This window comes from Physcomitrium patens, chromosome 11 (assembly GCF_059467195.1).
Source record: "Physcomitrium patens ecotype Gransden chromosome 11, ASM5946719v1, whole genome shotgun sequence".
Classification (NCBI taxonomy): Eukaryota; Viridiplantae; Streptophyta; class Bryopsida; order Funariales; family Funariaceae; genus Physcomitrium; species Physcomitrium patens.
Window position 1 is genome coordinate 1,175,806 of NC_143420.1, and position 22,145 is coordinate 1,197,950.

Sequence of the window (22,145 nt, forward strand, 5' to 3'; positions counted from 1 at the left end):
TATGAGTTTACATTATTACTATGCAGACGTGTCCTCAACCGGAGCTTGAGATGAGCCTGAATGAGTTGAGATCAATGCGTTGTGAGACACTCGGACCATGTGTGCTTCTTGACCTGTGTGCTTCAAGACACACTTCAGTCTTCAAGAAGCACCTGTGTGCTTCAAGACCATGTGTGCTTCTTTAAAGACAGTCTTTCAGCACGACGGTGTGTAACGAGCTTTGACGATTCTTGCCACCGTTCGACTCAGTACACAATATTTGACATAACAAACGCAGGAGATCACATCACGAGGTCCAGAGGATGTTGAAATTAGGATAAGTTGACTTTACAAAACTAAAAATATTCAACGCAGCCACTGATCTTATGGGAAAGAGAGCTGCCAAAGAGTTTCAGAGTCGTGGAACACCAAACGCTCGTCTGAAACAATACTCAGTGAATTTTTGAGGGATCAGTATGAACAATTGGTTCCAAACTGGATTCTAATGACTACTACAATGCACCCAGATGTGTAGATACATGGTGCAAGTCGTCATGAGAAGCTTACAAAATAGGTAAGATTCAAAATTCTTGAACATGTTAGTAACTCAATGGATGTTCTGTGCTGCGGCTGCACATGGCACTCGGAGCCCTTGCCAACAACCATCGCAAGCCAGAAATATTCCAGACTCTTAAATCTGTCCACTTCGACATCAAAGACAAACTTCTAAAATCCAAGATCATTCATCACACCCATGGTTGTTGCATGTAGAGCGCAGCGATTAAGGTCAGCTTCTGCGGTAAAGCTCCAGTGCCTCGGAACTCTAGAACCTCGAAACTTGAGACATTTCTATCAAAGAATGGAGCGAAAAGCAAATTCAGATCACCTGTTCCTTGTTCGGCCATCGCCTTGGAAGTGGTCGTCCCAAGAACCTCCAAGACAATTATTGCCCTCTCCTGCGAAGTCTGGCTGTACTCTCGAGACGCCAGCAACCCTGTCCTTATACAAAGATCCTCGAATGGGGCGAGGCCCTCGATGATCGTTATAACCCCGGCCACCTTCAGGGGGGCCCATCATATCAAACCTTCTGTCAGCTGGCAATCCTCTATCTGCTAATCCTCTATCTACTAATCCTCTATCTACAAAGCTTGGTGATGGAGCTGCCCCTAGCAATCCGGCCCCACCCTGCAATGGAGGTACTACGACCCTTCTCTCTGCTGTCGCTCGAAGAGGAGGTCTGGGTGCAGCGACAAACCCTGGGCCCGAATTTGCATAAGGATTTCGAGGGTAAATAACGGGCCCTCTACCTTGAGAAGTTCTATCAACTTTCACGACGAAATTCCCCCTATGCCACAACGGCGGGTTTTCCACAGCTCCTTCACTCATTTGAGGCGTTGCACGTCGCAGTGCAGGATACCGTTGGGGCTTGGCTTCCCACGGCAGCTCGAAATTATCTCTCTTGAACCCCTGACTTTTCGGTGATTGGCTGTCTGTTTCCACAATTTCTTTCGAGGGGTTCTTTCCGATATCTGACGTGAAAGGCTCCGCAGACCCACCATTTTCTCTTTTCTGAGTGGACCCTATCTCAGACTGGTGCTCCACAGTAAAACTGTCTCTGCTCGACTTGGAGCCTTTCTCAAAATCCGCGTCAGCCACTGCAGAGTCTTTGTTCTGACCTGATCCTCTACCAAAGACAGACTCCACTGATGGAGACTCTCTCTTCTTCATTGAACTTTTTTCAGATGAAAGATCAGTGTCTGTGTTTCCAAGTGATTGTGTTGCACAAGACGCAGCACAATCTCTGCTCTGATTTGTAGTCCTATCCATGAGTACATCCATGACAATCTCTTTCTTTCGAGGTTTCGGGTTCAGATTCTCTTTCTTAGCTTCCAAGTGCGCAGGTGGATTTTCCTGAGATGAACTAGAAGCTCCCATCCTCTTCTGTTCATTCATAGCTTCGTCAAGGAGAGGCTCCACAACTTTGCGCTTCTTCTGATCATTTATGTTGCTCTCAGGCTCAAGGGTGATGGATGAAATCTCCTGTTTCGAACCCTCCTGTAGCTGAGCATCAATTATGCTCGCAACGCCTATCTTAGATTTAGGTTCATTGGCTGTATACTTACTCTGGATTGCAGGTCTAGCTTTACTGTCGTTCTGAACAGCATCTCCCTCCAGCCAGGTTTCAGATCCGATGTTCTCCGGGTTGCCTGATGCATTTCTTTCTGATTGAGGATCAGAAGCTGCCATTTCACGTCTGTAAGTGGAGCCTGACACAGTTCCTGAACGCTGTGACCTCTGTGCAGCACGTCTTTCATAATGCAACTCAATAGCCGCAGGTTTATCCCTATTCGGACTAGAGGTCTTGCGAACAGGAAGTCCTGTAATCACTTCACCTTCTTCGATACACTCCACTCCACGTTCCGCTAGCACGGATTCACTACTATTGTTCTCATGCTCTCTCCTCTGAATCGAACCTCTCTCGTTCCCGTACTCTTGAGATCCCCATGGACTCCTCTGATAAAAGCCTTTCAAGGGAATGTTTAGATCCTTGTGGTTATATCTTTCATCATGCTGAGATTTAACATCGCTCACATTAGTTGTACCCTTCTCGGACAAGTGTTGTTTTCTAACCCATGGTCCACCACTGGCTACCTTTGCTCCACAAACTAAACTGTTTGAATTTTGAGCCACACCTCCTTCGATCCCAGCAGGAACACCCACTTTAGGGCAGATTGGACCTGTGACAAGCTGGTGCTCTAATGGAAAATTAGCTAATGCGCCCTGACCAGGCTGCTGTAATGCGACTCCTTGATCTTTTCTCTCAGTCATTTGTTCTCCAGTTGAAGCAACAACCTTTGGAACATAGTCACTGGACCATCGAGATACCCGTTTCCTCTTCATTGGCTCCAGTCTTTGATTACTATCACTTCCCCGTTGTTCGTTGTCAAGCTTCTCTCGTTCTACAGATTCAGTTGTAAGGTGGGCCTCAGGAGGCAATCCACTGGAGCTGGGACTCTCTAACTCTGGCTCAGAGCTTCCTTGAATAATGCTCTTTTTAGACTGAAAGAACTCAGCCTTCAACTCTTGTACCCTTAAGTTAGTGCCATCAATTCTCTGACCTTCTGATGCGTTTGGTTCGCTTGCGCTTGAAACCTCAGTTTTCTGGCTTCCTGGTGCATTTGACTTGCTTGCGCTTAAGCTCTCCGGTTTCAGTAACTTTTCAACGGATTTAAGCTGATCCCTCGATTCTGAGCTTGCAATTTCAGGTTTGAAGAGCCTCTCCTGTAACTTAGACTCGCTCAAGTTGGGCTGAGAATAAACAAGTTTTGATTCTCCATCTGGGGTTTTCAAGATCTTGCCACTAGAGCGATCGAGCTCGTTCTTGGAAATAACTTCAAGTTTGGATCTGCTACCACTGCTGGAACGCTTCTCTTGTTTCGGAATCGGCTCTTGCAATCTCGAACCGTTTGAAGAAGGTAATGCGTTAGGACCCGAAATCCTTCGCTTCTTTAAAGGCGTTTCCTCTGCTGCAGCAACTTGAACAAGAGAAGCAGGACTGGATTTCTTCATCCTCTTAACGTCAGAAGATCCAGGAGTAGGTGCAGGAGGAGCAGGTCGCTTTAGAGCTCTTAGACGCTGTTGGGGGTCGGGTTTTTTAAAGATAAACGTTGTATACAAACCTGAACAAAACATATGAACTGCATCTGGTTACACCTCAAACTTCTGCACTCACATCATGCACATTCATCTTGGGAATCTGCAGAAACTGATAATGATTATAATGGTACACATTCTGCAGCAACTATCGCAAGTCAAGCGGAAACCAGAAGTAATTATCACAACTATAATGGAGAGAAAAGCAGCATCTGAAACCCAACGTAAGGGCTGGTTGAAGCGGAAGACAAGCGTCAGAAGGAACATACTTAGAACATCTTGAGCAATCGGGGAGAGGCGAGACTTTCCATCCACAACTGGATTTCCTTTAGAGTCAACCAGGGTGCCACAGCTATTCTGAAGAGTTTCAGCAAACGGAACACTGCCAGAAAAGCACGGCAACCAACCCACACGATTGATCTCTCAATCAAGTTTCCCAGGGCTGTCACAAACTTAGGATAATGCTATGCATAAAATTAAAAAGGGACAGTAATAGGAACTGAACACCTACATCCAACATCTAATGGAACTTAAGGCCCTCATCTAACATCAACATTGAAACCTGTTTGCCGTACAGCCATCCAGTCTATTCTCCAAGAGCTAAAACGTACCGATAGTCCTCATAAAATTCAGTCAGATTCTGGATCTCCACATACTCAAGTCCAAACTCTTCCGCGTGTCTAAAAAATAAAGCCAGAACGAAATCAATAATTGCAGCAACTCCTGATTGCAATGTACGAGGTGCAACCCTCGTTCGCAGTGCGAGACCATTCAGAGAGAAAATGGAACAAAAACTCTGAAGTTTTAATCCAAGCATGTACGAAAGTTACGATTGAAACACACCTGATCAAGCTCGGGAAATGTACCAAGATCTGCGGCTGAGGTGGGACAGTATCATCAGTGAAGCGGAGCTGATATCTTGACCCATACTGGTTGAACCTACACGCGGAATTAAGTCTTCATTGTAATGAACGCATTGATAAACAGTGGCCATTTGCCAAACACACCTGCTATACCTAGTTCTAAAGTGCATTCAAAACACGGCTAGGAGGATGATAACATGCGGGTCTACCTCAAACAACCTTGAAGGAAAACTAGGAGGCAAAGAGAGACGAGGTATTGACAAGCTCTTGAATGAACATAGTGCTGTTTTCAGGAAAATAAACGCAAGCAGGATTCAGCATCCAGGAGGAAATCATAACTGACTACACAGAACATGGCATTTAGTACTATAATATTGTTTGTGATAGTAACACAGATTAGCGTTACTGGCATTGTTACAAGAGCAATCAAATTTTTGGGGCCACTCAAACTGATTACTGTGCGGCTGAAATTCTTTTGAGCTAAATTCAATTCCAAAATCTTAGTCTATCTTTGGTTTATATTTCCCACAGAAATGTGTATATTTTACACTTTCCTCATATTATAAGGTGTTGATGTAATTCATACGATATCAAAACTTCAAACTTTCAAAGAGTGGAGGAAAGGCCGTCTGGTGTAGAGCTGAGAAATTTGACACGTAGCTTTTACAAATCTTGGTTGATAATGAAACGTTTTCTTTTGTTCCTTTATTGTAGAACGTGGAACTTTGTGAGCCCATCCCAGTGATATGAAGCTGTGGGGTAAATCAAAACTTTAAAATAATCGCACATCAATTTATGGTAGGTAGCATTATAACATGACATTATACATTGAAAAAAGTGGACTTAGATTAGTGCGTGCAATACTAAATGCCATATTCGGTGTAATGCTTCCTAGCAACATGCAGATATTAGATACTAAGCCCAACATACAAGAAAATGGAAGTACCGATCATCCTCGAAGCTGATACTATACAAATCTGTCCTCACGCGAGGGAGGTGGCCATTTGCTCTTAGTGACCCTGCTTTCATTGCCCCTTCAACTGCTTTCTGGTACTTATACCTGCGATTTCCAAGATATTACGAAAATTTGAAAAAATCAAAATCATGGATGGTGTGGAATCGGCCCCCTCAACCCTGTGCCAACAATCTACCATCAAGGATTTTAGCATCAGGAACATTCGTAAGTAACAACAATCACTGGCTGTGTTGGGCGGCTGTGGGGAAAGATTATGAACCAGATGGTGGAGGAATCGGGAGTGGCTCCGAAAAAGTAGCCACCTGGCTTCAGTAGGGATGCAACGTTCTTCAGCAGCTGACGCACCATATCCTCGGCCGCAAAACAATCCTGCGCCAAAAATTCCGCCTACAATTGGTACACTGAACTCGATAACGATACAGAAGATCGAGCATGTTCTTAGCATTTTTGAAGGATTTTCTAAGAACAAGTACAAAACGGTACTATTGATGGCAGAACATTCCACCGTTATTCGACAAGCAATACGTGCAATACCACGTTGTAAAACACTGAGAAAACTAAATCAACTACAAGATCATTCATATAATAACAAAGGTCATAATTCTTCGTGAGTGATAATTTTGATCCAGGAGAGCAAATTTCAAAGCAATCAACTTAGAATCTTAAGTTTCTAATTGAACACCAATGTAAAGCAACCTGCAGATGTGCGAGACAAGTGACGACATCGGCGGAAAGACCATCCTCTCCCAAATTTCTTTCCAAATCGACCTGCACCAGAAAAAGGAAAATAAGTGCATCAGAAAAATAGTAGACACGAACCTGGTGGTTAGGCGACTGTAGACCCCTTCATTTCTAAATATCTAACGAATTGAAAATTGGGTCAAGGTGAGGCAGAGGAATGCCAGAATAAGTCTTCATCGAGGAATTACTTTTTAGCACCAATATCTAAAGCGTAGACGAATCCAACTATAGGTAGTAGAACGATTCGTTGACAGCTTGCAGCAGATTTAAGCAAACGTTGCATCCGGAGACAACCGGTAGACAGAGAGATAGGTACCATGCAAGGATTGAGTTCACAAAATTTTGCGGCAAAGCGTTTCCCATTCTTCTCCCACTGCTCCTTTGCTTCCTCCAAAGCTGATGATGATAAATCTACAGCCGTAAACAAGTGCATTAAATTTCGCTTAAAACTAAAACTCTTGGCTTTAGTTTACAGTTGGTACAGTGAGGCAACGATCACTCGTGAGAAAAAAAGAAAGAAAGAAAGGAAAAAGAAAAAAGAAAAACAACCAACCAACCAACAATTATTAAAGAAATGACGCCTCTCATTAACCACTCTAATCCTAGCAGCAAAAATAATAGTCACCCGCTTCCTTCGGCTTGCCCACACTGAAAATTCAATTGTGGTATAAGTCACGTACCGATGCCTACATATTTTCCAATTTGAGCTTCAGCCCAGTTGTCTGTGTCAACACCTCGACCGCAATAGAAGTCACAGACCTGCAAACATCTCGCTCATGAAACTGATCACCTCTCCTGCCATCAAGCTAGTTGCAGGGTTTAAGACACCTTTTCCTTTCGAAATTGAAACGTACCAACATTACCGCGGGAAATTTAGCATCCTTATTTTATGTGAGGATCGTCTTGCTGGTGGCAGAGCTGTGTAGGCACTCTATCATTCGATTAAATACACACCCTGGCAGTTACATACTTTCGATCTAATGATATTACTGCTGTAATACAACGCAACACGCTACAAGTTTGAGAATTACATTCCATGCAGCAGAATTCTCTAAAGCTGGTAAAACCCGGCACAAATCCAATTTTCGGCGAAGAAAGTTCCTAGACTACGAGTAGTTCACTTCCCACAGTAAACCAACTCAAGTATATATTGCACAACCTTCCATGAAATTTAATACTAAAAATATGTGCTGTAGTCATGAGAATTTCTAATCCTACATGAACCGGTACACAGGTAGAAGAACGAACTTACAACAGCACCAGTAGGAACGAGTTGCTTGATAAGAGACTTCTTAACAAAAGCATTGAGGCGCTGGTGGAGGGCACCGGCGCCCCAGGGGACAGTCATGGGAGTGGAAAGAGAGATAATCGACGTTACTGGAGATGCATAGACAGCAGGTGCACGAGGCAAAGCCTGCACTGCTGCCATGAATTTACATCTCTTACGTAACAGAACCCATGGCCTCCATCTTTTTTATGCTTAATCCTTCGTTTTTAAGGCTGGTACACACCAGTGAGAAGACTCTTGTAAGCCCGCAGGCGAGATAAATTCCTCCTCTGAAACTTTACTAATACAAGTACCTACAACTCTGTCATAACGAATGCGGCATACAGCTGATGACGATGCGCATGATTTTTCCAGTAACCGGACTCATAATTAAACCAACCATCCAAAGATCACAAAATAAAACCCTGCCACATGCCACATGCCACAATGCTCCCAGCTCAAGTAGTTCCCAGCATGACCATATTTCAGCGCCGAAACTCTGCAGAAGTGCATATAATGAAGAACCTTCTTTCAAGGTCCTGCTCCTACACTTCTTCGACCCACCATCTTAGAAACCTACCTACCTACTTTTCTTAAACCTCCGAGTTTTCCACTCAATACTGAATCAAATCAACTCAACAAAAACTTCCAGACCAACGAAAACTGCTACAGGCTACTCACACCCTTATTGCAGTACGAGACCTTACAATCTACCCCACACCACCATACATGCGTCGATCCATTGAGCCTACTCTAAATCCTTTCATACACTCCTTCCCTTCCCAGGTACTTGTATGCCTTCTTCTCCGAGTCAACTCTCCCTAAGCTCCATTCCCTAATCACCTGCCTACACCACAAAAAACCGTAAGATTACTACACTACTCAAGACCTGGCTGCGAAAAAGCTGCCAAAACCCTCCGTGTCTCAAATGCACAGACATGCGAATGCCGCACACAAAACTCACCCTGAACACACGCACTCACCGAACCACCACAACCCCGTTTCTACTCTAGATTTGAACCCCGAGCTCACAAACTGCGTGTGCAACGGCTGAAAAGAGAGCAGAGGCCGGGCGTGCGTGTGGTAAAGCCCTGGTGAGCAGCAAGCAGCAACATGCACAAGATTGCGAGGGAGACCTCCTCCATTGCTAGGGTAGTGTGGCAGTGAAGCTACAACCACCGAGCGGCGACCGGAGGACGGAGAATTCCGGGAAAAGGCTTTTGATATTCTCAAAACTGAGTTCCACGCTCGCTCTCGCTCTCTCTTTCTCCCTTCCCTCTTCTTTCCCCCTCGACGCCTCTTCCTTTCCCCGCCTTCTTTCTCCTCACCGCTTCTCTTTCTGGTCCCATCGTTTCCTTCTAGACGCCGACTTTTCCCCCAGAGACTACTTTTCTTTCCGTGAACAACTTTCTTTTTCTGACATGACCATAATATGATATCCCACTGCTATTGCAATTGTACTACTTTTGAGTTTGTGGGAAACAAACTTGCATAGCATTTTGGAGATTCTTTTTTGTCTTTTCTTTTTTTCAAAATTTCCTTTTGAAGTGATTTTTTAAAAATAGTAATAATATTCTGAAATAAAAAATATACTCAAAGAGAACACATGCATCATAAATTTAAAAATTAATAGTATATTTAATAGTTGTAAAAAAATGTTCTTAATTTATACAACAACAATTAAGTAAATAAATGTCTATAGCAAATTTATACCTACATAATCTAAAAAAATGAAATAAATGTAAAACCATAAAAATAATTATACAATTGTGTATAGTATATAGTCTATTTTGCATAAAGTTTTGTGAAGTCTATAGTTGTTCCTTTTCATCTTTGTTGTTTTTAAATTTGATCTAAATATGTCAAATCCTAATAATTGTTGATATCATATTATTTCACATTTGCAAATATAATTAAAGTTTCTAAGTTCTTATTATATATTTCTATTTTGTATTCAATCTTATGCATTGTATTTATTTAAGTCAAATTTAGATGGTATAGATTTCTATAAAATAGATGGTTTTAAACACCTTTTACACAAATCAATAAAATTAGAATTTTAAATTATTTTTATTTTTTAAAATATCATTATAGAAATCTAAAAATAAATACTAATATAGTCAAAATTAGAAAAAATATATATATATATATATATATATATATATATATTTTTATCAAAATAACATCTATAATTTTTTTTTTGGATATTTCATCTAAAAATACATTTAAGTAATCTAAAATATTTATTTTAATTCAGAAGATTAACATTATAGTCAACAAATTTGTCATAGCCATTAATCTTGATTTGCTTTTTTAGTATTATTTTTATCCATAGTTTGATCAAAAGCTTGTTACATATAAACATGATTGCTTATAAATTATAACAATGAACATGTATGATAAAAATATATAAAACTATTATCAAGATGAGTGGTTGACGTATAATATCCAAATTAAATATATAATATATAATATTATTAAAAATGTTTTCAAATTAATATTTGTTATAAATTAAATAAAAAGTTGGTAGTTTGTATTGGTATTTAATAAACTGAAATAAAAAGCTGTAATTGACATGCAAACCAATACATATTATATATATATATATATATATATATATACATTAACTTTAATTAATTTTATGAAAAAAGATGTTTGTATACTTGGTAGCAAAGTGATATAAGATAAATTATGAGATTCAAACTATTCCTTGTAAATACATTTATTGCATCTTATTAATCTAATTGCACTATATGAGATAAATGAATATTTAATATCTAATATTTTATATATTCTATAATAATTATAAAACTATCCAAATATGTGATTTTTTTTTTTTTTAAATTTTTACTCCATCATCTGTTGTCAATATTAAAAGGCCTTTTTCACTCTTAATTAAAATATAGCACCTAAGGTTTTTCTTTATTTTTAGATTTTAGAGATGAAAATATAAGGTATGAATTATTTTATTTTAAATATATTTTATATTTTATATATATTTTATAGTTTATATATATTTTTTATTTTTTTATATTTTTAAAATCATAAGTTTAAATTTTTTTAATAAAAATAAAATTTTAAAGCTTGTCTATTAGATTTCACAATAATGTTTTTTAAAAAAGTTATGATAATTACAATATTTTTTTTAAATGAAGTTAAGTAAGGTTTTTATAAACCAAATTGGCTTAATGTTGCTTTCATTGGTTTGTGGTTCCACTATATATATCTCTTAATTTAACATAAAAAAATCCAAAAAGCATGCATCTTTTTATACATAGTAAATCTCAGATTATTGTCTAGTTTATTATTGTAAGATTAAATTAGGTTGTTGATATCTTTGATTTGAATAATTAAAATATAATTTATTCTTTTCAAATATGATGTGAGATTACTACATTTTTTAATTTGTTTATAGATATACAAAAATATTTAGAATGTCTTAATTAGCCACAAGTGATATACCAAAGTTTTTAATGGTGTCTAAAATATTTTATAAGGGACAATTCATTTTATCAACTGGAAATTTATTAATAAGACCATTTGACACATGATTGCTTTAATCTAAGAAGATGTTTGGTTTTAAAACTTTTTTCCATATTAAATGTAATTTTAATTTTAATACTTTCATTTGTTTGTTTTTTGTTTTGTTTTGTTTTGTTTTGTTTGTTTCTCAATGTATAATATGATAGATAGAAGGGGTGGTTATTTAGTTGATAAGAATATGATATTTAATTTTAAGAGTTGAATTAAAGTAATATAAAAGACATAGATTGAAATTTAATAATATTATTAAATTTCAATCTATGTCTTTTATATTACTTTAAGACTTATGTTTTCAATCATTTCAAGATAGAAATTTTTAAATTTATTCTTTTTAAATTATCCCAATTAATGATGTGTTAGTTACAATATTCTTATACCATTTACATGCAATGTAATTAAAAGCAGTAAGATACCAAAAATATTTATGACAATCATTAGATTTAATATATATATATATATATATATATATATACATATAATTAAAAAAATTTATTTATAAAATTAATAAATTTAAATTTATTTTGAAAAAAATACTTTAATTAAAAAGTGTTTTTTTCAAAAATTTACTATTTTTTACTAATTTATAAAAAATATTTTGTTTAAAGGTTCTGAAGATGGAACCAAAATAGGTTTTTTGATCTTATGAACTCATGAAGTAATTTTTTATAAATCTAAATTTTAATCTAATTTTTTTCATAAACATCCATTTAAAAAATATAATTTATTAATTATTAATTATAATTTAAAGATTTTATCTATATTAAAAAATAGATAGTAAAATATTTTAGATAGAAATGGCTTCTGATATGTATCTAGATTTTATTTAGATCCATATCTTTGATAATTTGTCAAGACTAATATGCATTATATTATAACTTAATCTTTTTGTCTTGAAAATGTCAAACTATTACATATGTTTTGAATCATTATTTTAAGTATTTTATTTTTTGTAATATCAATTATTTTTAATTATATTTTTTATTATAATTCTTAAGTTCTTATAGCTAATGTGGTTTTTATATTGATGTTAGAAAAAATAAAAGAGTTGATGTTTACTATGCATCAACTTTGTCTACCATCTCAACCAACATTAAAAGTGATTAATTAGGATGACACAAAGATCAAAAGAGTTTTTTTAGTAATTTCACCACCTAAAATAATTTATATAAATATGTTTGCATCTATTAGCAAACAAAGAGTTAGTTCTTTAAAGAAGTTAAATGGTACTAGATTCAAGTTTTAAAGATTCATAAATCAAATAGAATTTGTTATTAAGCTCTAATTTCTTAGTTATGCAAATAAGAATCTTGAGTTAGATTTCTTAGAACTTTATTCCAAAGATCTAATCTTGTATTATTATTTTTATTAGACTAATAAGATTATTTTATAAAAAAAGTCGATGTATTTTGGTAGAATTTTTATTCACATATAAAAAAGATCATGCAGTTAATATATCCATAAAAAATAAAAAAACAAAAATGCAACTTTTATACCAAATAAATTGATTTGTGTTAACATGTATTAATGTTTCAATAACTAGAAACTAATGCAAAGCAAAATGATATGGTAACAATCAATTAATTTCTTTATAGACTATAATATGATGTAAAGACATTATTATTGAACTTGTTTGATCCTCATTGAATTAAGAAAATTATTTTGATGTGAATAATGTTAAATATTATATTGAATAGATAGATAATTGGTCAAAAAACAAACTAAGTTAATAATAAATGTTATCACAAAAGGAAAAAAAAACTTGTTTGTGTAAGTCTAAAATCCAATAAGCTAGGAAGTACTTCCTAGACTTAACTTTTGATTTGGTAAGAGCTTGTTAAATACCTTAAATTATCACTATATTTTTATAGCTCTTATTAAATGTTAATTTAAAAGTCCCAATACTAAAAATACTTCCCTTTGTATCAAAGTAATTAAGTAGTAGTAGAAATTTATATTAAGAGAAATTTTCATCTATTATTACTTTGAGATAAAATGCATACATTTCAACTTCAATAGAAAAACTACAAGAACATAATTTGGATTAGAAAATTTAAGAAATAGAGTAGTAATTTAAAAAATAATTTGTATTCACAATCATTCATTTTGAATCCTAAAATAAGCAATAATAATAATAACAACAACAATTTTTCTTTGCAATTATCTAACTTGGTAGTTATTTAAACTACTTCAATTAATTACTAGCATCTAGTTTTCTCTATATTGGTGACTACTTACCTTCTTGATCTAATTTGCTCTAATTCAAACTTTAATATATTTGGTTCTTATGTAGATTAGATATTTAGCAATCAAAATCAATTCAAGGGTGAAAATTACATTAAAAAGAAATATGTAAAAAAACAACTTTTATTCCTAAAACTAAAATAAGAACAAAATAAGAATACCAGAGTAATATAAAAAAATATTAAAGAAAATAAGAATAGAAATAAATAAAATTAACTATAAAAAGATAACAATAAACAAAATTCAAGGTCTAACTTGTAACCATGACAAATAAGAGTGTAAATCTATCATATAGAACTATATTTAGATTTAGATTTTTTTATTAAGACTAGAAAATAAAAATAAAATACAATAAAAAGAATTTAAAATATTAAAAACATTAGATAATATATCAAAGCTACAAATATAAACAATGCAACAAATTTACCAGCCAAAGCAAGTAATGATGAAGTTTTAATAATTGTGAAGTAAATTAATTAATTAATACTAAATAAAAAGAAAAAAAGAAAAAAAAGAAAAAAACTCAGATATTTTTAAAAACGATATGCAAATAATATTGTATCCATTTCCTTTTTTTAAGCAAACATTCTTGTTGCATTGTTATTATTGTTGTTGTTTTTTATTTTTATTTGTTATTATTGATTCATCATCCTTGTTAATTTCAAATACATTTGTTCTTACATAAAAAATATATTAAGAAACATGTTTATCATTATCAAAATCTACATCTATTTTTTAAAAAATTGTAAAAAAATTAAATTGATTAAAATTAATGTATTTTTGCTATAAAAATTATAGCATTTTTTTAATATTGTTTAATTTAGTCTATCTAAAAATTATTTATGTTTTTTTTTGTCAACCACATCAATATGGTTGTAAGTGATGTTTATAATAAATTACAAAATAAATTTAGCTTTATAATCAATTTGATTGTAAAATATATATATATATATATATATATATATATATATTTTGTATTATTCATTAGCTATATCTACATATAGTCAGTGTTTGTAATCACTTGTGCTCAGTTTTTTTTTTTTACTATATAAAATTTCTTAGGCACATCACTTAAGTTATTTCCATCATAACCATATAAGTTAAAACAAAAGCAAACAAATAATGATGTAAATATTAATATGTTTGTACATAAAATATATGCATGCTTACAAATTTGTAACCATTAAAAATTTGAATACTTTTTAGAAATCAAACTATCTACTTGGTATATTTTTCACTTATTTAAAACTTAAGTGTAACACAAGCAAAATACCTGTTAAACTAATTTTGACCTACATATTGATTATTTCGGTTTTCTTTAAATTTACAAATTTACAAATTCTCCACAACTTTGTCAAAAAATCCATCACACTAACAGTTCATATTTCTTGGTCACAATACATACAATGAACCCATCCTAACCCTTGGAATTTGGCTCACAATCCAATATTCTAAAATCATCCTCGAAATGGATGCAATTTAACCACACTTGAGTTTCACCATTGAACTACACTAAATTATCAACAAAAAAATTAAAAAAATTAAAAAATTAAAAAAATTAAATTTAACGAAAAGAAAAATGAATAAATTGAGAAATGGAAGTGTTGGCAAAGTGAGGAACCCATATCACGGCGGAGAGAAATCTTTGGTTCTGTGAAACTGCTGCGAATACATACGTTCAGTATGTTCGGAAGTGAGCGATGTTGGCGGACAGCCCGATGCAGACGAAGCCCATCGCCGCCGAAACACTATTCCTCGAACAAAAATACTCGGAATCCCAGTCGCACATCCTCGATCCCGACACTGATACAGCCAGCAAGTGGACGCTTATTGCGGCTCCGAATCCCGCAGCCAGCATGTACGTCAGGCCCTGTTGCAGCACTCTCACCGATTAAAGTCAGACTTGGGCTCTGACTGATCTGCTTAACACCATCATCTCCCTATACTTGCAAATCGTAAGGTGTAACTTAAGTGTGAGAAGGACTTGCTGCAATGCGGCTCTCTCACCTGGTCACAGACATAGGTAATAGTGGAGCCTAACTGAGTGGGTCCTGACAGAGCACCCTTGCCGAGGCTCAAGCAAATGATCTTGAAGATCAACTGGACGATGCAGTAGAAGCACACAATGACGTCAATCAACAGAGAGTATATCATGCTATGGGAGTTCAGTGCCCTCCACGCATAACCCAGATGCTCGTTGGTCCCCTCGTTAGAAGCAAGGATGGCAAAGGAAGTCGCGGTGAACAGTATGGTAAGGCATCGCAGCACAATGGAGACGACGGATAACACTGTGGTGCTTCTCTGGGTCCTCGCCGCTACGGGAGGATTGTACGAGGAACGACGGGGCTCGCATCAGCGGGTGCTGCTGTGTCGACCTTGGGGAGATTACGACCATTGTCAAAGACCTCGCTATGCCATGCTCCGCCGTCTGCGTCCGTCATCTCGCCACTCGCGACACCGGGCGATAGCTGCCTTCCTAAACTCAACCGAGTACCCTATACTGCAAACGACATGCACTGTACCACTCACCATTCGAGTCGCGTGGACAGGAAATCTGAGAACTCCGCAGGAACGAAACTCCATGTATCACTTCCGCGATGTAGCATTCGGCAGTTTTTGACACTGCGTGACAACGCAATGCGGGGCTTGCAGGTTCTCTTACGGGGAGGATTCAAGGCTGGCACATAATCGAGACGCTCTAATATTGGAGCGGTATCTGGCGGATCGAAGCGAATTGTGATCGAGGAACATGCAAATGGGCAATCGCTGTCCAATCTCAGTACGGCCGGCGTCGTTGCGCAGACAGGATTTAGTCGGTATGTCAAGTTGCCATGGCTTTAAAATTACTTATTTTATGTCCCGATGTTAGTTGAAGTTGTTGGTATCTACGTTGTGCTTAAAATGAGGACTAGGTGGAATGGTTTTGACTTCAGACCCAAAAGAAGTAATTGTGGCATTTTCTTTGCAAATATTAGTCTTTCAATTTGTAGCCCTTTGCTGCATTCTTTAACATGGCAGGCAATTCTGTTTTATTCCCTTTTATCTGTTTTGTTCAAGTATTTCGACATCATTGTCATCGATAGATACAAGGATTGATAGCTTAGCTCTAAATACCAATTAGACAGAATAAGTGTCCTAAGTGACTAATCTACTAATTAAGATTTATACTTTTAGTTATAATCAAATCACTTTGTAGTATTTTAGAATGTTAGTTAATTACATGTTTTGATTTAATAGTTAGAGGGTATTTAGTCATCCAAAAATTTTCCCAACTCTTGAGAAAGGTGGCTTCTTGATTAAGGTGTTTTGCCAATTTCGTCTTAAGGATTGACCAACTCAATTTTCTATATCCTATTAGTCTCTTTCAAAGCACAGTTCTTACATAGAGGTCACTCCATGTTTTACATTCAAAGTCAAAGTTATTTCTTTGAATTCATAGGGTCTATAGACATAAATCTCTTAATAGAGAGTATATTTTTTAAGAATTTTAAATTGTAGTGGTAGTATAAGAGCAAAGGTTGCTTGTTTACTATTAAAATAGAAAATATTGAGAATATTTAGAAAGACACAAGAGTAATAGTAAGTCATACACACACACAAGAGTAGTAGTAAGTCATACACACAAGAGGGTTTCTAAGGAGAGAGAGCTTCACACACACAAATCTATTGATCTAGTTGTGTCTCATATACAAGAAGAGAAAAGAGGAGAGGATAAACAGTACTTTTCCACTACGCTCTAAATACTATAGCTATGGTATTTACTGTAGTCTACAGTAAATATTATGGAGAGTACTGGCTACATTTAATAATTTCAACAATCCTCCTCACTCATCATAATATTTACATAATATAAAATTTGTATAGAATCATGATCTATACTTTTCTGCGATCTTGCAAGATCAAGAATTGTTGCCTCATTAAAACCTAATCTAAAAAAACCTTATTTTATTTAAGGGCAAAACCATAGATGAAGGAAAAAGAGTACAACATCATTTTTTTTAATTATTTAAAGAGCTCATTAACTTTCTTATTTAAGAAAAGCAAGTCGCCGCATACCAATGCCATAAGTAAGTGTCAAGGACAAAGACTCGATGAGGGAAAATATACACAAAAAGGCTATCTCGATATAATAAGTCAAAATATAAACAAGTATGTATATTAAAAGGAAACTGGAATGGCTATTGCCACAAGACAAGAAACTAAAGACTCTTGAACTTGGACTAGGAGCAAGAAAGGAGTTGACAAGAGTGAAGAAGCCTTCACTCTTGTCTCTATATATACTATCTAACTAGGGGCTACGTGGCGATGTTCTATAGGACCTCCAATATGTGTTGACTTTGTAGGATACATGCCTTGACTTACAAGGCAAGTTTTTCTACGCGTGGGCCACATAGTTAGCTTGATCTTCGAGCTAACAACATGTGTGGCACATGGCCAACTTGTTGACCACGTTTCTAATCCAAAAAGTCAATTAAAGATACCTATGAAATCAAAGCAGCGTCTAGGAAGTTTCTAAGAAGCTTCTATATTAAATATTATAGAATTAACTTACTTTTATCTACTTTTACTTACTTCTACCTATTTCTATATGTAATTATTAGCTTACATGATTATGGCTGTGACATTACCCCCCCTTCTAGAGACGAGTTCCACGAGGAGCGGTCATCATATGTTGAGGAAATCTATGATGCGACGAATTGTATTCACCACATACTCTGATCTCTGTTCTCTTCGAAGATGATTGATAGGGCCTCTCAACCATCGGTAGTGTCCCATACCAGGGCGGGAAGACCACCCAGTTATTTGATCATTGTTGAGGCCTTCGTAACTTCCTTCGAATAGAATATTTGGAACACCATCAGGAGTTGTTCGTACCTCTAGCAAAATCACCAAACATCGGGAGTCGCTTCCCAAATCGTGATACCAAATGCATTGTATCTCACCATCTATTCGAAGAAGAACATGTCGTTCTTGAAGATCTTCATCTCGATTGCGTCATCTTGAAGGTTGTGACAATCGTAATGTCTCGTTCGGCAGGTCAGCAAACGAAGGTTCTTGAGTTGAATCCGCTGGTTGTTGGCTCTCCATCTAATTAGCGTCACAAATGCAAAGAAGTTACAAACAAGGATAGGAAATTGAATGTTATCTTGCCTCAATCTTGTCTCTTTTATAAGAGAGATTTTCATCTTGGTTTTGATGGATGTCGTTGATGAAAAACTTTGACTTTAGCTGATGCATTTGTTAGATTCCTAGATGGCTCCCATGTGCATTCACTAATATCATATCCGTGCCAATGAACAAGATATTCCAGCTTATTTCGGCGCCGCCTTGAGTCTAATATCTCTTCCACCTCAAATTCTTCATTATTATCTACTTCTGCAGGAGGCGGTGGCATTTGTCTTCTTCCTTGTATATCCACTGTCTTATATGGTTCAAGAAGAGACACGTGGAATACATGATGGATCTTCATTGACTCCGATAGATGTAACCGATATGCAACTGGGTTGATCTATTCAGAAACAGAAAAGGGGCCAAGCCTACGATAGTCCAACTTATCACAAGGTCGAGTAGTCTTGATATTGCGACGAAGTAGCCATACCTTATCACCCACGTTGAGTTGTGGTTGCTCCTTACGATATAGATATGCGTTTATCTTTTGTCGTTCTTGAGCTTCCTTCAATTGCGTCTTCATTATTGCATGTAACTGTGACAACCGATTTGCCATATCTTCTGCTGCAGGATTATCAACTTTTGAAAAATCAAAAGTATCAAGTCGTGGATGATAGCCATAATTGGCAAAGAAAGGTGTTTGTTGCGTGGAAGAATGTACCGTATTATTATAAGCAAACTCTGCCAATGGGAGAAGGGTTGTCCAATCATCTTGTTGGTAGTTGATAGTACACCTTAAATATTGCTCCAAGACTTGGTTTACGCGCTCTGTTTGTCCATCAGTTTGAGGATAGAAAGCCGAAGATAGCTTTATGTCCACTTTTAAAATCTTGAAAAGGGTCCTCCAGAATCCTGACACAAATTGAGTTTCCCTATCCGATATGATATCTTTAGGTAATCCATGATAGCGATAGATATTATCAATGAAAAGCTTAGCTGTTTCTTCACCTGTGATAGATTTTGTACATGACACAAAATGTGCCATCTTGGTGAAACGATCTACTATCACAAATATAGAATCATAAGATCTTGAGCTTGGAAGATCTGTGATGAAATCCATAGAAACAGAAGACCATGGTTGTTCTGGTATAGGTAATGGCTGAAGAAGTCCGTAAGGTCGATGACGAGGAATTTTTGATCTTGAACAAATATCACAAGATTGTACAAATTCTTTGACTGACTTCCACATTTGTGGCCACCAAAAATCTCTTGATATGAGTTCCAAAGTCTTATTATATCCAAAGTGCCCTGCTGCTGGAAAGTCATGACGTGCTTGAAGAACACGTAAACGTGCTTCTCCTTCTGGAACATATAGGCGTCCTTCAAAATATAATAGATTATTCTTGAACTCGAACTTAGAAGGATCATGAGACTTGAAAGAATTATTCTCGATATCATGAACAAGAGGGTCTGAGGACATACTAGACTGGATTTGCTTGAGAAAAGTTGAATCAACAGTCAATGTTGATTTCATTGCTCGGAGATGAAATTGCTCCAGTTTCAAGAGAACTGTTCTTTGTTGCTCAAAAACTGCATCTCCTTCTTTTGGTGCAAAATAAGAACGTCTAGATAGGGCATCGGACAAACCTTGTTGTTTTCCTGGCCGATAAGTGATAATGAACTCGAATCTTGACAAAGATATATTCCAACGAGCTTGACGACGATTCAATACGCGTGCTGACATGAAATACTCGAGGTTCTTGTGATCTGTATACACAGTGACTTGACTAGAAGTGCCTTCTAGATAATGACGCCATTCTTGAAAGGAATCTATGATCGCAAGAAGTTCTTTATCGTGGATCTCATAATTGATCTCGGCTGCTGAGAATTTTCTTGAATGAAAAGCTATTGGATGAAGTTTGTCATCACATCCCATTTGTGATAAAATTGCACCCAAGGCAAAATCTGATGCATCTGTTTCCATAAAAAATGCCTTGAAAAAGTCAACACGATATAAGACTGGTGCAGAGACAAACGATGTCTTCAAGGCTTCAAATGCTGCTTCCGCTTCTTGATTCCATTGTAATTTATCTTTACTACTCAAGCGTGTAAGTGGAGCTGCAACTCATGAGAAATCTTTGATGAAGATCCAATAGTAATTGGCAAATCCCAAGAAACATTGGACATCTCCTACTGTTCTTGGAATCTTCCAATCCATGATTGTTTGGACTTTCTTAGAATCCATCATGAGACCATCATTTGAAATGATGTATCCTAAAAAATCAACTTGAGTAGTGTGAAATACACACTTTTCCATCTTGGCATACAATCTTGCATCTCTAAGTTTTTGTAATACTTGACGAACATGTATTTCATGTTCTTCGACGTTCTTAGAATAGATCAGGATATTGTCTAGATAGCAGACGACAAAATTGTCTTAGAATTCACGAAATACATCATTCATGAGATGTTGAAAAGCAGCTGGTGCATTCGTGAGTCCAAAGGGCATGACATTATATTCGAAATGTCCATACCTAGTTCGAAACACAATCTTCCATTCATCTCCTTCTTTGATCCGTATTAGATTATATGCTCCTCTTAGATCTATTTTTGTATAGATCTTAGCTTGATTCAACTGGTCAAGGAGTCCTGATATCAAAGGTAATGGATATCTGTTCTTGATTGTGATCTTGTTGAGTCCTCGATAATCAACACACATTCGTAAAGATCCATCTTTTTTCTTTACGAATAGAATTGGAGCTCCTGCTGGAGATTTTGAATGGCGTATGAAATTCTTCGCTAAATTCTCGTCAATATATGTCTTGAGTTCAGCCAACTCATCTTGCGATAAACTGTAAATTGGTCCAAATAGTAGCTGAGTTCCTTCCTTGAGGTCGATTGAACAATCATATGGGTGATGCTCAGGAAGAATATCTGCATTCTTTTTCTCAAAAACGTCTTGATACTCCTGATATTGACTTGGAATGCCACTTGAAGTCTTTACATTTTCAGAAATAGGTGCAGCATAAATAGCAAAAGTTGATCCTTCTTTTGCTGCATGTATAAATGCTTTTGCACCTATCAGTACGGGTTTTACTATACTAGACTTATAATTTTTTACTTGGTTGGTAGAACTATTAATAATGCTCTAGGAAAAGTCAAGTTTACGCGAATTCCAATCTATTCGAGGATTATATTTTTCTAGCCAGGATAAACCTAAAATAACTGGATTGGACGGGGATTTAATTATGTTAAAAGCTATGTAGCTATCATGACCGTCTATTGTTACTTTTATAGGATGAGTTTCATGAGTGACATCTCTAGAAGACAAGGGACGACCATCTATGACTTCTACATGTACTGGTTTAGGTTTCTATATAAAAGATATTTTACGACTTTTAATAAATTGTTCATCTAAAAAACATGCTGAGGCTCCCGAATTTAATAAAGCAGAGGCTTTGTAATTCTTAGGTCCTAAATATAAGTCTATTATAAAACAAGGAGAGGGTTCTGAGGAGATGATAGGACCTTCATTAGGAATTGTACAAGGTTCCAACTGCATGGTCCCTATTGTAGCTGGACAAATCCGTTTCCCGACATGTTGTCTTCTTTTACTATCGTACCCCTCATTTTATAGTTGCGTCGTTTCTTTGGACAATGTTGAGCATTGTGCTTAGGTTCTCCGCAATATAAACATAATCCTTCTTGACGACGACGAATCTTTTCTTGCTCAGTTAGGAGTTTAAAATGTATCGCGTCAATTTGCATGTCT

General features: G+C 36.1%; 2 protein-coding genes across 4 annotated transcripts; both read right to left on the reverse strand.

Moving 5' to 3' along the window:
- Positions 1-531: 531 nt before the first annotated feature.
- LOC112288989 (uncharacterized) lies at positions 532-8,620 on the reverse strand. 3 transcript variants are annotated; one of them, XM_024533826.3, is made up of 11 exons: positions 8,445-8,620; positions 7,466-8,327; positions 6,894-6,972; positions 6,530-6,624; positions 6,169-6,240; positions 5,732-5,841; positions 5,443-5,556; positions 4,477-4,572; positions 4,245-4,313; positions 3,903-4,015; positions 532-3,659 (listed from the first exon to the last, which is right to left on the reverse strand). In XM_024533826.3, exons 2-11 carry the CDS (start codon positions 7,640-7,642, stop codon positions 862-864), a joined length of 3,723 nt encoding a protein of 1,240 aa, XP_024389594.1. In that variant the 5' UTR covers positions 7,643-8,327; positions 8,445-8,620; the 3' UTR covers positions 532-861. The 3 variants fall into 3 exon arrangements, with proteins under 3 accessions (XP_024389594.1, XP_090110154.1, XP_024389595.1); XM_090254028.1 differs by having other exon boundaries at positions 5,775-5,841; positions 7,466-8,620; XM_024533827.3 differs by having other exon boundaries at positions 5,427-5,556; positions 7,466-8,620.
- Positions 8,621-14,229: 5,609 nt separating this feature from the next.
- Positions 14,230-15,580, reverse strand: LOC141045931 (CASP-like protein UU2). The gene is made up of 2 exons (XM_090254029.1): positions 15,272-15,580; positions 14,230-15,134 (listed from the first exon to the last, which is right to left on the reverse strand). Exons 1-2 carry the CDS (start codon positions 15,416-15,418, stop codon positions 14,943-14,945), a joined length of 339 nt encoding a protein of 112 aa, XP_090110155.1. The 5' UTR covers positions 15,419-15,580; the 3' UTR covers positions 14,230-14,942.
- Between the last annotated feature and the right edge of the window lie 6,565 nt (positions 15,581-22,145).